Consider the following 14,888-nt stretch of genomic DNA (forward strand, 5'->3'; position numbering starts at 1 on the left):
TCTCTTTCTTTCCTCTCTCTCTCTTTCTCTGTGTTTCTCTCTCTCTCTCTCTCTCTCTCTCTCTCTCTCTCTCTCTCTCTCTCTCTCTCTCTCTCTCTTTCTTTCTCTCTCTCTCTCTTTCTTTCTCTCTCTCTCTCTTTCTTTCTCTCTCTCTCTCTTTCTTTCTCTCTCTCTCTCTCTTTCTTTCTCTCTCTCTTTCTTTCTCTCTCTCTCTTTCTTTCTCTCTCTTTGCGCTGAGTTGAATGACTCATTTCTGTTGAGGTTCCAAGTGCGCTTTTGGTTTATTTACATTAATTTTGTCACCATTTGATTCACCGTGTGTGTGGTCGTATTCTCTTCCCTTCCCTCCTTCCCAATTTGTTTGTTAATAAACTCTGCAATTAATGAGAACCTATTTCGTGGCCATTGGGAGAGGTGGATGCGGAACTTTGAACACGCAGTAATAAATTAGAATAAACCCGTCAGACGGGTGAATTGAGATTGTGCATTTGAGGAGCCATTTAAAAGTGAGCCACCAACAAGCTCTGCTTGGCTTACTGCTGTAGACAGATTTGCCATGGCCTCGTAGTTTTTATACCATCGACCTGAATGCAAATTACTGACATGGTGACCTCTCGTCCCTTCCCGCCTGGTGGTTCGTCGGTCTGGCTACAGTCCCGTGACCATAGCAGTTGTTGTCCTGCCTGTCTTTATGTTCTCTTGTCCTTTGCCTCCCTGAGTCATGTAGGTCTTTCATGATCCTTGACCTTTCATATAAAAATTTATTGCAGTTGTAATTGTGAATACATTGAAATGAACACCACCTTGTTCATGGCCAATGGTCCTCTCTGCCACACCTTAATGATCCAACTTGCAAATGCTTGATCTAAAAACAAAAAAATTCACACACGTACGCACGCACGCACGTCTTTTATTCACAAATCCAATCGTTTACCTCGAGTTTTCATTATTGAGGATAAAATGTTTGTTCAAGTGAGCTTCAAAGACCAGGCAGCAATGGCTGTGCTATTATTCGTTTGTCTCACATGGTATTGTTATGGTTCTCGGAACTGTATGCATACAAACATACAGTTGTCCCGAAGTTAGTTATTCCATTAATTATATGGGCTGTTTCACAGTCATGGTCATTTCTGGTATTTTGTACCCTTGCATGCTAAATAGCTAAATGAGAGGCTATAGTATCTCTGTCATTAGGGCCAGTAGTTGGTACTAGTGATGGCACAACTTGGACTACTTTTTATTTGACAAAAAATGTCAATTTTTGGCAGAATGGCAGAATAAAAATTGCCATTTTTTTTGACAAATAGCTGTCTCATTTTCTCCAGGAACTGCATTCACAGTGTATAAACAAATACAAGCAGAAATTGGGACTTTTATTTGTTGTTGCATCAATTTAATACCTCTTCTGTACTTTGTCCACAACATATTATTCATTTCAGACTATGAATATTTATTTCACCCTCAATAAATATGTCCCACCATTCGTCCGTCAAAAAATGTCCTCTCCAGAAATGCATATTGTTGAACAATTTTTTTTTATATAAATAAAGGGTCTTTTTAAAAGTTTATTGTGTGTATATACCTGCACTGATATTATCCTACAAAGTTTGAGTGTAACCAATAACCTATTTGCATGGCCTGCACTGATTGCCTTACATGTGTCCGTCAACAATGTGTCCTCTCCGGAAAAAAAAAGTTTGAGTGTAACCAATAACCTATTTGCATGGCCTGCACTGATTGCCTTACATGTGTCCGTCAACAATGTGTCCTCTCCGGAAAAAAATACTCTCCTAACATCCTTGGGGTATTATTTTTAATAAGAAATATTCATTCAGATGCTCCAAAAATTTGGATTCAAGTATTGTAATTAACAATGTTGGATTTGGAGAAATAAAAATATTGAGTTTGAATTTTTAGTGGTTGTGAGACAAACTTGGTACCCTCATTGTGAAATAGCCCATATGTGCAGATAGAACCCCTCCTTGTGTGTAGTGGGAAAGCAAAAGGGGGTGCGTTGCGATGTTCTTTTAGTTAAGGCCCGGTCACACCTTGACGTTTTAGCCAGCAATGGCAACGTATTAAAATGTAGGTAAAACGCTGGCTTACGTTGAACTTTTGATGTTTTTTTTTAAAGATTCGTACGTATTCATAGCGACTTGGTCTTATGTATAACGCATTGGTAACGGACACAGAACGTTTCGTTGTGTTATAGATAACTTATACCAACAAATGCTGAACCTGTTGTCGGCCTACACAACCGATGCCCAACGATAGTCTAACTTAGGCATAGCGCGTTGCACGCATCGCCGACGATGTCGTGACGTAGCCTATTAAAAGGCTGACGCACAACGATTCGAATCATAACTGTCGTAGAAATGGAAGTGACAACATCGCGGTAACACCTTGGCGATCTTGCCAGCATATGCCGACCTAAGAAAAATGTGTCTAAAACGTTGGGGCACGTCAAATACGGTATGCGTAAGTTTGGTATACGTGAGTAGAAAGCTAAAGTATGCTATCATACGTCGTAGTAAGTAGAGTACGTCAAGAAATTTTAAACATGCTCAAAATTTTACGACGTACTCGGCGTATGACACACGTTCGGCATGCGATGGGGATAAGTTTTACAAACGATATGTGGACGCTTACACACGTCCACAAAGGCTACTTATAAGCTACTCATAAGTCGAAACACGTCGCGGTAATGTCTTTTTTACGCGAAACTTATTTCTATCTTATGTTTGACGTGCTTTGAACCAATTCTTTACGTAGTCCCAACACACATCGACGTATGTAGACGTATTCCAATGACGTCTTTCGGTCGACAAAAAAAAATAAATGAACGTGTTTCTAGCTTACAACTGCCATATAAAGACGTGTTCCCAGCAGTTTTGGGAATTGGTATATAAAAATGCTGCTCAAAAAAGGGGAACCCAACAGTGTTTTCGAGTCCTTTTTGAGTCGATGTCCATGTCAGCAGTAACAGTATCAGTATCAGTATCAGTGTTAGTATGAGTATTAGTAGTAGTTTGTTCATGTTGGCAGTAGTAGGTGAGTGTGAGTGGGAGGGTGTGGGTTATGATGGATCGTCCTTGCGTCCGTGTTTCCACGGGTAGGAGACATCTATTCACCATTGTTCGAAGTTCTTCGCGGCTAATTTTTTATGGGGCTTTTTCAACAATGAGCTACAGCTTGTTTTTACGATTTAGGTCTATTCGTAACGGGTTGGACAAATGCACAATGAACTAATAATGTGCATAGAGCGCTTTGATTACTTATAGATACGATATACGAACGAATAATTATCGTGAAGCCGGCGTTCACAAACTATGCCCAACGATAGCCTAACTTATCCATATCGTGCGGAAGTTTATCTTTGCCGGTGACGTAGGGTTTGCTATTCATAGGCAGCCACTCAACGATTTAAATGGCTGCATCTCCACTATTGAAAGTAGACGCTTGCGCTCAACAATTGGATTTTTTTTACACTCAACGACTTTTAAACGGTACCACTCAGCTATTTTCATTGTTTACAATGAACGATTTAAATTGCTCTCACTCGCCTTTGTTTTTTGACGCTGGAGTTTTGAAATTTGAAGCGTTTCTTCTGAACGTGTTAAAACGCTCAAACTCGACGATTTTAAATAGACGCTGCCGATGGACAATTGGAATCATAGCCAAGCTAGACATCGAAGTGTGAACATCCTCGTCATGCCGAAGAAAAGTTTGAAGAATGCTGCAAATAAGTGTCCTGGTCGTGGCCGTGGACGCTGACGCAAGGACGATCCATTATACCGACGTCTTTCAGCCTATGCGTAACTTAAAAGTAACGTCTGTCGATGTGTGGCAATGATCACGAAACGTGCCAACAACACGTTAATCATAGGTTAGAAATAAGTTTCGGGTACGCTAAACATTACCTCGGCGTGTCTCAACTTATGATTAACTTACAAGTAGCATGTGTTGACGTCTGTCAACGGTCGCAGACCTGCATACAACTTGTGGCCAGCGTAGCAGAACGTGTGAGTCATACGCCGGCATACGCCGTGAAATTTCAAGCATGAAAAAATTTGAGGACAACCAAAAAGTACAACGTTTAAAGCCAGCGTACAACGACGTATGGCAGTGTTTTTCAGCGTGCTCTCAATGTTATCAAAACTTACCCATAACGTATTCAACGTGTGCCAGCGTTTTAGAAAAAAAAATCAAAAATCGGCATACGTTGGCTAAAACGTCAAGGTGTGACCGGGCCTTTAGGTTTATAAATCATTTCAGCCCTTTCATTTTGAACCACAGTACCTTCCTCTCGCTTTCCGAGGCAAAATCTTTGTGCAGTACCTTGTTCTCGCTTTCCGAGGCAAAATCTTTGTGCAGTACCTTCTTCTCGCTTTCCGAGGCAATATCTTTGTGCAGTACCTTTTTGGTGAGTCTGGACACACGTGGAGTGGGCGGGTTTCCCGGCACGGCCGGAATCCCGCCCGAAAGGGCTGTCCCCATGGAAGCCCTGGCCAGCCAGGGCGGACAGTGACGTCTGCTTCGTCAAGGCCCCGACCCGACCTTGGGGATCTATTAATTACGACACCATTCTCAGTCGTGTAGTGGTGCTTCTTCTTTTCGGGGGTCGTTCTTTCAGAGAGGGTGAGCTGGAAAGTGAGTCGTCTTGAGAGGGTGTGGGCGAGTCGGAGAGTTTGTTGAGAGTGAGAGACCAAAAGACTCAGCCTCATCGCGGGAGATACCCAATGATCCTGGGTGCCTTGGATCTCACATCGCGGAGCCAAGAAAGGTTCGCACACTGTTTGTGACTGGTCTATCCTGTGACATCAAGCGTCGGGAACTCCACCTGCTCTTTCACACTTTCAAGCCCCGTTCATACCTTGGACTCCGCATTCTCCACCCGGGCTCCTCCGCGCACACCTGAACTCCACACGTGTGGCTGTGGGCCGAGCTGCGCGACCATTGTCTGGTGCCGCACCACGGAGCATCCCTTTCCCCGAAACTCAGGTACCAAAAGAACTGCGACCTCAGCTCACTCCCTGGCTACAAAAGTCCTTTGCAATACATCTGGGTTTATTTAGTCTGAGTGTGTAGTGCCGTCTGGTAAGTAGTGCTGTATAAGTGCTTTTATCATTGTAAATCTTGCCTGTATTCTCACGTTAAGTCTGCTCTGTGTCCTTCTTTTGCAAGTTGATTGTAAATAAATAATTGTAGAAATGTTCCCAGTTCGTTTTTGTGTTTTCCATCATTGGTCCAGCATAGTACGGATCTGAGTTTAGCCGGGTCTTTATCCCCGATAATCTGTTCATTCTAGCCGGTACGTCCTTGGTAGTTCCGCTCGGCTGCATCCGATCCGGAGTTGGGAGTTGGTACTCTACCGTAGTTGGTAGTGTGATCTGGTTCGGGCAAGGCGTACCGAGGGCGTGGTTCCCCAGTAGTAGAAACTGCCTGGTTAATTAGGTAAATTGATTCTAGACAAAAAGACCCTACGCCACGCGGTGGAGGTATTGGCGTCCCCGGTCGGTTAAGCGACCCGCCGCGTCACGGAATTATCCGTGAGCGACGGCCTCCAATTCCGGGAGCCTGGTGGGAGATGACGTAACTTCCTCCACCTAGTGGTCGTTCTCGCCACCGGTCCCCGGCCTGCAACAATATGTTCAAGCAAGCTCAGGAGAATTCTCAGTAAAATGTGCAGTGTTGGCTGTTATGAGATTATTGTGCAGGCCCCAGTGATAATAGGCTTTGTGTTCATGCTTCGTTACAGAATGGATGGTCCACGGTACCGCTGTGTCCAGCCTCCTGGTGGATGTCACCAACGTCTTATTATTACTTCACAGGTAAGGGATGGACATAATCTCCTTACCTTTCCATATTTCAACCATCTTGTTTCCATATTATCAGTCGTACAGTTGTCTTGTTTTGGAGCGCTGTGGTGAACTATTCAAACAGTGCATTTTACAGATATCTATAGTGTTACGGTTGTGGAAATTCGCATTACACCATAAAGAGTCCTCAGGTGAGATATATCGGTAAGTTCATGTTTAGTTAGCCCAAACCCGTTGTATAGAGGGAATATGTGTGATTCATCCGGGCTGCGACGCTTTGAGTTAGCTATTTTTCTTTCTCTATTGTTATTTTCGACCATTTAGCCGCCAACAACGCAAACAGCCACTACCTTTACCTTCACAACTCCATCCCGCAAACATAGCTTCACCGCCATTCCCAAACGACGCCCGTCAACCACCAAACCACCACAGCAAATCCCCCACCACCTTCGCCTATCTCCTTTTACAACCATCGACCACACCACCAGTCAACACCAAACGTCGTGCTGTCCAGGGCACGTTCGGCGATTGATGCCGAACGCGTCGAGCCGCGAGCGCGAATGGCGGCCTTTCCGAGGGAGAAATTCGGATCAGGAAGGCTTCACGCCCACTTTTTCTCCGTCCAATGGGCGAGCGTCGGGCAGTATGGCCCCGCCTCCAAGTGCGATGAACGTGAATTCTTGACGTGAGGAATTCGGATCAAAAAAGGCTCACGCCCCTTTTTGCCGCACCAATGGCTGAACAGAGGGTGGCTTGGCCCCGCCTCCAATCGCGTTTTGATCCTGAAATTTGCATATAGGTTCCTCCTGCGGCCTATAAAGACGCGAGCATAAGGCGACTCAACGAGTTCGCGCGGTTGAGTTGCAGGCGGCTGTTCGGGGCAAGTGAAAAGTTCAAGTTCGAGTCAAGTGAAGAACGGCGGTCGGCAACGAGGTTGCGGTGTGGGGGTCGCTCGTCTTGTCGCGGGGTCCAAGCCAGCCAGCCATTCCCCTCTCCCTGAGCATCAGCAATTCCCCCCCCCCCATCCGCGCTGAGATAGTGCCGGGGGGCCCGTTCCTCCCCCACCCTAAACGTGGTGCCAACAAAATTGCTTGCGCGGAGCATGACGGAGAGGGCTCGCCGACCACGGAGTCGGGGCGCAGATGCGCGAACATTGCGGCTTGCCCACCATCGCGTCACGAGGACGCAGGTAAGACCTTCTCTGTCTCGTGGACCTGGCCGCACCTCCAGGATCCACACACATTTGGTCCACGGACCTGTCTGCTTCCTTGCCTGTGAGGGTGGCTTTCTTTCCTTTGCTTTTTGTATGAGTGATGTGGTGCCGAGTCCCGACAAGTAGAACTGTATAAGTGTTGAAAATAATTGCCCTTTTATTCGGTCGGATTGCATTTGCTTTTGTTGCATCTTGTCTTGACTGTAATATATGTGCCTTCCGTGTTTCCGAAATAAATGTGCATTGCTTGTTGAACTGTTTCCCGCTTTGCTTCGTCTCCTTCCTTTTATTGAATCTCCATCTTGCATCACATAAGGGGTTCGTAGTGGGTTTCAACATCCCGGTAATTAATCGGAACCGTCAAGGCCGACGATAACTCCGCTCGGTTTTCCCTGCAATACAGAACGAACCGCTGAAGCGGTTCGTGTCCGGAGTCGGCCTGTGGCGTGGTACAACTACTCGCGCGAGTACTTAGGTAAATCGACCATTCCGCGATCGGACCCTATTTCGCGCGGGTAGAATGCGGACTGAGTTGTGGTGAGGTTAAACCTCCACCCGTGACTGGCTCCGGGCGGTAGTTCCCGGAGGGTCACGACTGAATTGTCCGTTCCGGTGGGCGAGTCGGCCGCTTTTGGCTACACGCGGTCGATCGCACGCCTCCGTGCGCGAATTCGCAACAATATCTATCTATCTATCTATCTATTATGAAACATTCATAAAGTCTTACTTTGCACTTTTACTCGATGATCACTCCAATTATGGGCTGGTAGAATGGCCTAAAGGTATGCATACTTGCCTCTAAGCTGTCTTGCCTTGGTTAGAATCTCGGCCTACCTATAAACTGCCATCCCGGTTTTTTGCAGAGGCAAGGTGATTGGTCAGTGTGTGTGTATCATCGCTCGAATGGATGTTAAATAGGGTGTCCTGTCTGCCAGCATTAGTTGGTGGGTGTTAAAGTTGCCATAGTGTCCTCCGAGAGGAGTAGCCAAGCTATCGCCGGCACCCAAAACAAATTTCGAATTTGTGCCCTTACCTGCGGAGGGCTGTGCCACACCCTCGGCCAATGATGTGACCCCACAGCCTTATGCTGAATATGAAAGAAGAAGAAGGAGAAGACTATAATTGGTGAAATGTCAGTACTCCTCAGATTCCATTCTCTCTTAGTTTTGTTTCTCCCGTCCTGGAATATGCACATTTTTGTAATTGCGTTATTTTGGCCAAATTGACTGTATCATCACCTCAAGAATTATCAATGTTGTCTTTTTTTCTTTTCTTTGCTTTTTTCTTTTCTTTTCTTTTCTTTTCTTTTTTCTTTTCTTTTTCTTTTTCTTTTTCTTTTCTTTTCTTTTTTCTTTTCTTTTCTTTTTTGTATACAATATCAAGGCTTGTGTCAAAGTTGACACAGAACGTATAACAAAGGGAGTAGAACACAAAAGGGGCGGGAGAGGAAAGCACAAAACAGTGGGTAACAGAGACATTAGGAGATCTGAGGAAGGGAGAGGGATGGGACAGGGTATACAGGGTAAACAAGATGTACACTGCAGGGAATTAAAAAAAAAATTGGTTTGTGGTGTATTAATGGGGGTAGAAAAGATAATGGTTTTCGATGGGGGGAGATAAGAGATGGCCGGTGGTAAACAGCTGTTTTGAAGACCTCGAGGTAAGAGTGCAATTGAAGAGAGTGTGGGAGTTTGTTCCAGAGGGGGGGAAAAAGCAGAATGAAAGAGTGAAGGTGAGCAGTGATTCTTGATTTTGGTAGTTTCACCAGAAGGGGGTTGCTGGTGGACCTTGAGCACCCTGTGGAAATATGGGGGGGAGGACAAATCACAGACAGACCGGTTGGGGGGGGGGTGAGGCTGGAGATGAGACTGTAGAAGACAGAAAGACCACCGACCTGCCTGTGGTGAGAGAGTGAGAGACCCAAAGACTCAGTTTCATCACGGGAGATGATCCTAAATGCCTTGGATTCCACAGCATGAAGCCAAGAAAGGTGTGAGGCAGTGGGGTGGAATTACTCGAACCTCGAGTGGAATCGTGCATCACACTCCAACAGCTCCAGTCTCAATGAGAGTTTAATTGTGTTGGTCCTCATGGGTCTGGAACTGTGAACCAGAATAGCAATAAGTTCCTTGACTTTGCAGGAAGTAATGGACTGAGGGTGGCTAGTTCATGGTATCAGCACCCAGAAGCTCATCGCTGGACTTAGTATTCCAACGTTGGTGGTGTGGCAAAGGAGATTGACCACGTGCTCGTTGATGGTCGCTGGAGGATGAGCCAGAACTGCAGGGTCTACCGGAGTGCTCAGTTTCTCAATGCTGACCACAGGCTTGTGGTCGCAACTCTGAAGTTGCAGCTTAAATCCGGGAGAATGGTACCATCCCAGTTGAGGCTAGATGTTTGCAAGCTCAGGGATGAGAGGGTAGCTTGGAGTTTGTGAACAGGCTGAGTGGGGATTTGTGGGGTCTGGGTGCTTTGGGGAATCCCAAAGAGTGATGGAGTGCCTTCAAGACCATCATCCTTGATGTTGCTTGTGGATGTCTTGGAACTCACCGAAGGTGAAGAATAATTTTGTCTCTCAAAGGACACTGGATACCATTGACCAGAGTAACAGGGTCAGGCTCATTGGCAGAGCTGAGCTGTTCAGGGAGTTGAGGTGTAAAACTGCACATGTGCTGAGGGTGGACGAGGAGGTCTATGTGTGAGGAATCTATGAGGGGGTAGAGCATCACCTACCGTCAGGTGTTTTTCATCCTGCTTGCAGGGGAATTGGTGCATTGCGTTCCTCCAAGCCCGTCCCTCAGTGCACTGCAGTTGGAGCGGAGGGTGGTGGGCTCTTGAAAGAGGAGTCCAAAGTGAAGGCCAGCTGTGCCGGCTACTTTGAGTGGCTGCACCAGGCTAATCCACAAGCTGTTGAGTTGGATGTCAGGGGTGTTACTCTCCCTATTGCTGACCCTACAATCAAATGTGGAAACACAGGCTAAGGTGAACCAGATGATATGGGGTAAAGCTCCTGGGATCTGTGGCCTCCATGCTGAACTTCTCAAGGCTGGTGGAAATGCTGCAGTCATGTCATTGCTTGCAGTTCTGTGCTCTACCTTGAACACAGGCATCAGCCCAACTGACTGGAAGAGGGGCATTGTTGTCCCTTTCTGGGAAGGGAAGGGTGACCGCCAGGACTGCAGCATCTACCGAGGGGTGACGCTGCTCTCAGTGCCGGGCAAGGTCTTTGCTCGGAAAATTCTTCATCTGGTTCGCCACCATCTGCTTGAGCACAAGTGCCCAGAGTGGTCAGGCTTTACACCAAAGAGGTCAACGCTTGACCGTATCCTTGCCCTTCGCGTCCTCACCAGACACAGATGAGAGTTCTGGCAGGGGCTGCTTACAGCCTATGTTGATCTCTGCAAAGCATTTGATTCAGTGAATCGGGATGCCCTCTGGAGGAGTCTTAGTCTTCGTGGGGTGCCACCAAGACTGATCAATCTGATGTCTGCATGATACTCTGGAACTGAGAGTGCTGTGAGATGTGGTGATAACATCTCCGACTTATTTGCAGTTGACTAGAGTTCGTCAAATGTGTGTACTAACCCCCACACTTTTCAGTGCTTGTATGGACTGGATTCTGGGGAGGATGTCGGAGAGATCAGGCTGCGGTGCATCGTTTGGGAATGTCAAGATCTCTGACCTTGATTTCGCAGATGATGCAGTCATCTTGGCCGACATTCTGGATATCTTTTTGGGGGCCCTCGAGGTGCTGATTGAGGAGTCTGAGCTGCTGGGATTACGGGTTTCCTGGGTCAAAACTAAGATCCAGGCTTTCAATGACATCTTGGATGCTGCTATCTTGTCTGTACTTTGTGGTGAGGATGTTGAGGTCACAGAGAGATTCACTTACCTTGGCAGTGACATTCATGCCTCTGCTGGCTGTGAGCCAGAGCTCAATAGATGTCTGGGTCAGGCCTGGGTGGTAATGGATTCACTGGATCATGGGGTGTGGTGCTGTTGGTAACTGTGCAGGATGATGAAAGTCTTTAATAGTCTGAGTCTTCAGGTCCTTGGTGCTTCCAGTCTTGCTCTGCGGATGTGAGACTTGGCTCTGACCAGGGATCTGAGGCGGAGACTTAATTGCTTTGGTACCAGGTCTCTTCGGAGAACCCTTGGCTGTTGCTGTTCGGTCTTTGTGTCCAACGAGTGATTGCTGAGAGAGACTCAAATGAGATTTGTTACCTGCATAGTCCATGAGCCTCAACTGCGGCTGTATGGACATGTGGCTCATTTTCTTGATGCTGATCCTACTCACCAGATTCCCTCAGCGAGAGAGCCTCATGAGTGGTGGAGGCCAATGGGTGGATGACATGCCTTGTGATTGCAACAGGTTGATCAGCATCTCAAGGAGATGGGGATGGGCCTGGCATCTGCCTGGGGGATAGCCAGACGGAGGCCCCTGGAGTTCCAGCAGAAAGTGGACACAGCGATGCGCTGCTCCGGCACATGCTCCCATCCCTGACCCGACCTCAAGCACCAACTCTGTAATTGAGGAGAAACTGTCAGAAAAAGAAAAAAACAATAATTGTTCGTCATGTGGATATTTGGTTCTGTATTTTATTTAATTATTATTATTATTATATTTAGCTTAAACATAACTTACCTCTCCTCTTGTGAAAATGACTGAAAATCATCTTGTTGGTGAAAAGGTTCTTCGAAAGACATTTAATGAAAGCAAGTCGAACTCTGGACTGCATTATATCAGTCGGCTCGGATGATCTCATCATAGAAACAAAGAAAAATGGTTTTTATTTGGATTCAAGATGACTCTCCTTGAAAGGTATTAACATTCTTCATAGGATTAAATGTTTTTAATTAACACTTGGGTAAGAGTTTGGTATTTTTTGACTTGGGCAAGGGAAAGCTTGTGTAAAACTGTTTTTCTTGGGTGATACATTCTCTTGCAGGCTGGTGCAATTAATGATGTACATTATATAAAAATTGATTTTTATAAGAAATGCTCACTGTATAAAATAATAACACAACCTCTTTATATTTCTTCATAGATGATTTAATCAATGGAAAAATAATTTACTGCAATCTCAAAATGATATATGGCTCACGAGATGCTCATACAAGAGCATTAAGAGAGGTTTGTCATTTTATCCCTGCTCAAAAACAATACTTAAACCAAGAACCAAGTTCCAACATCTTGTTTGTTAATATACTAGATGGTGTTATAAGAAAATTAAGTTATTCCCTAAAACACAATATAAACAAATATTTGTTGGTTAACTGTTTGAGTACAATGAAAATATGATGGGTATGAATAATGTGAAAGACAACCCCCCTAAAGTCGTATAGAAATGTGGGTTTTGAGGATTTAATATTTGTGTTTTGGGTTAGTTGGAAGATGGATAAATATGAGGAATTTTTGGGGGATTGGGGGCTCAGTCAAAAAGTTTTTCCCGCCCCGCCATTCTCTTCAATGTAAATTTTGTAAGTTCATTTTCTCCCTTTTGGAGAAACGGAATGAAAAATTTTTCAGTGATAAGAATGATTAGTGTTGGATGATAAGATGGGGGTGCTGAACTGATCAACGTTGGGTTAAAGAGGGAGAAATAGCCAGAACTTTTGGGGGTTTTGGTGTGTCGGTCAAACAGTTTTTTTTCCTTTTTCCCCATTCACTTCAATGTAAATTTTGAGGTTTCTCAGAAGCTTGCTTCTTATACTACTGCTGCAGATGAAAGCTTTGTATGTGGTCATGAGCTGAGGTGTGCCAAGGAAGGGCTTTTCTTGACGGAGGATGCTCATTCGGTGACTGGCTTTGGAGGCCAGGTTGGAAATGTGGCTTTCCCAGGAAAGATCATGGCAGATAGTGAGACCCCAAAGCTTGAATGAAAGGACTTCTTCAAGAGGATTGTTGAGAAAGTAGATGGGGGGGTGGGGCGGGGGTGGCTTCCAGACAGTCCTTTTGGAGAGACATCGTGAGAGTGTGAGATTTGTCAGGATTGAAAGACATGTTCCACATATTAGACTCTTTCTATCTGAGCATGTCTGATCATGATACCTCGTTTTCAATGTTCACACTTGATGAGATGATCAGGTTATAATACGTGCACATTATATCCTTATTTTTGATAACTGCCCTTGTTTCATTCTTCCATGGTGTTTTGGGTGCTGGGATATTAAAGTTTTTGCAGATATACTCTGGGGCTATATGCACATGTTGTTTTTCCTTTATGTGTATTGCTGTTGACTTTTGCATTCCAAGATAAGGTGTGGTGCTTTCTGTTTCTAGTTTGCAGACCCTGCACTTGTCCGATTGACTCGTTCCTCACATTTTATTAAAGCTATTGGTGTCGTGTCCTTGATTTTGGTCTTTTATTAATAGTAATTCTCCACCCCAGCTATGCTGCCGCCTTTTAAAAATTATTTTGTTTTTATTTTTCCCCCTTATTCGTGTGGTTGATTTCATTTGAATATGTGCAATGTCTATTTCCTTTTTGATGTGTACACATTGGGTGTTTTATTTATTTTGTATTCATATTTTTGTTGGTGGCAATGGAGCAGGATGCTCCCTCCAATGATGTCGTAATGATGTTGCATATGGTGGAGATAATTCATTCTTTGTGCTGTTTCAAGGTTATCGGTTCTATGTTTTGCAGACCGCTGATGTCAGACCATATGCAGTAGCTGCAGTTCTTCGTAACATAAATCTCACAAAGGAGTCTTACAATAGCTTCATTGAGCTGCAGGAGAAGCTTCACCAGAACATCTGCAGGTTTGCTTGCTGAATAAGTGCATCACTTGGTCTTTCTGTGAGCACGCCCCAATGCCCCAACGCCTTAAGGCCCGGTCACACCTTGACGTTTTAGCCAGCGATGGCAACGTATTAAAATGTTTGTAAAACGCTGGCTTACGTTGAACTTTTGATGTTTTTTTTTAAAGATTCGGACGTATTCATAGCGACTTGGTCTTATGTATAACGCATTGGTAATGGACACAGAACGTTTCGTTGTGTTATAGATAACTTATACCAACGAATGCTGAACCTGTTGTCGGCCTACACAACCGATGCCCAACGATAGTCTAACTTAGGCATAGCGCGTTGCACGCATCGCCGACAATGTTGTGACGTAGCCTATTAAAAGGCTGACGCACAACGATTCGAATCATAACTGCCGTAGAAATGGAAGTGACAACATCGCGGTCACACCTTGGCGATCTTGCCAGCGTATGCCGACCTAAGAAAAATGTGTCTAAAACGTTGGGGCACGTCAAATACGGTATGAGTAAGTTTGGTATACGTGAGTAGAACGCTAAAGTACGCTATCATACGTCGTAGTAAGTAGAGTACGTCAAGAAATTTTAAACATGTTCAAAATTTTTGGATGTACTCGGCGTATGACACACGCTCCGCATGCGATGGGGATAAGTTGTACACACGATATGCGGACGCTTACACACGTCCACAAAGGCTACTTATAAGCTACTCATAAGTCGAAACACGTCGCGGTAATGTCTTTTTTACGCGAAACTTATTTCTATCTTATGTTTGACGTGCTTTGAACCAATTCTTTACGTAGTCCCAACACACATCGACGTATGTAGACGTATTCCAATGACGTCATCCGGTCGACAAAAAAAATAAATGAACGTGTTTCTAGCTTACAACTGCCATATAAAGACGTGTTCCCAGCGGTTTTGGGAATTGGTATGTAAAAATGCTGCTCATAAAAGGGGAACCCAACAGTGTTTTCGAGTCCTTTTTGAGTCGATGTCCATGTCAGCAGTAACAGTATCAGTATCAGTATTAGTATTAGTAGTAGTTTGTTCATGTTGGCAGTAGTAGGTGAGTGTGAGGGGGAGGG

At 45.0% G+C, this 14,888-nt stretch overlaps 2 protein-coding genes across 4 annotated transcripts in view; one reads left to right on the forward strand and one right to left on the reverse strand.

Annotated features, from left to right (window-relative positions):
- Positions 1-14,888, reverse strand: part of LDLRAD2 (low density lipoprotein receptor class A domain containing 2) — an 814,009-nt gene that overhangs the window by 248,914 nt on the left and 550,207 nt on the right. The window lies entirely within an intron of this gene.
- Positions 1-14,888, forward strand: part of FARSB (phenylalanyl-tRNA synthetase subunit beta) — a 65,386-nt gene that overhangs the window by 3,985 nt on the left and 46,513 nt on the right. For both annotated transcript variants that reach the window (XR_015061513.1, XM_085894512.1), the window contains exons 4-5: positions 5,759-5,831; positions 13,683-13,798. Coding sequence is in view for 1 of the 2 variants with exons in the window: in XM_085894512.1 (XP_085750638.1) it covers positions 5,759-5,831; positions 13,683-13,798 (189 nt within the window). In the remaining variant the exon portion in view is untranslated. The remainder of the gene's footprint in view (positions 1-5,758; positions 5,832-13,682; positions 13,799-14,888) is intronic.

This window comes from Eptatretus burgeri, chromosome 9 (assembly GCF_056783735.1).
Source record: "Eptatretus burgeri isolate ZD-2024b chromosome 9, Ebu_testis_v1, whole genome shotgun sequence".
NCBI lineage: Eukaryota > Metazoa > Chordata > Myxini > Myxiniformes > Myxinidae > Eptatretus > Eptatretus burgeri.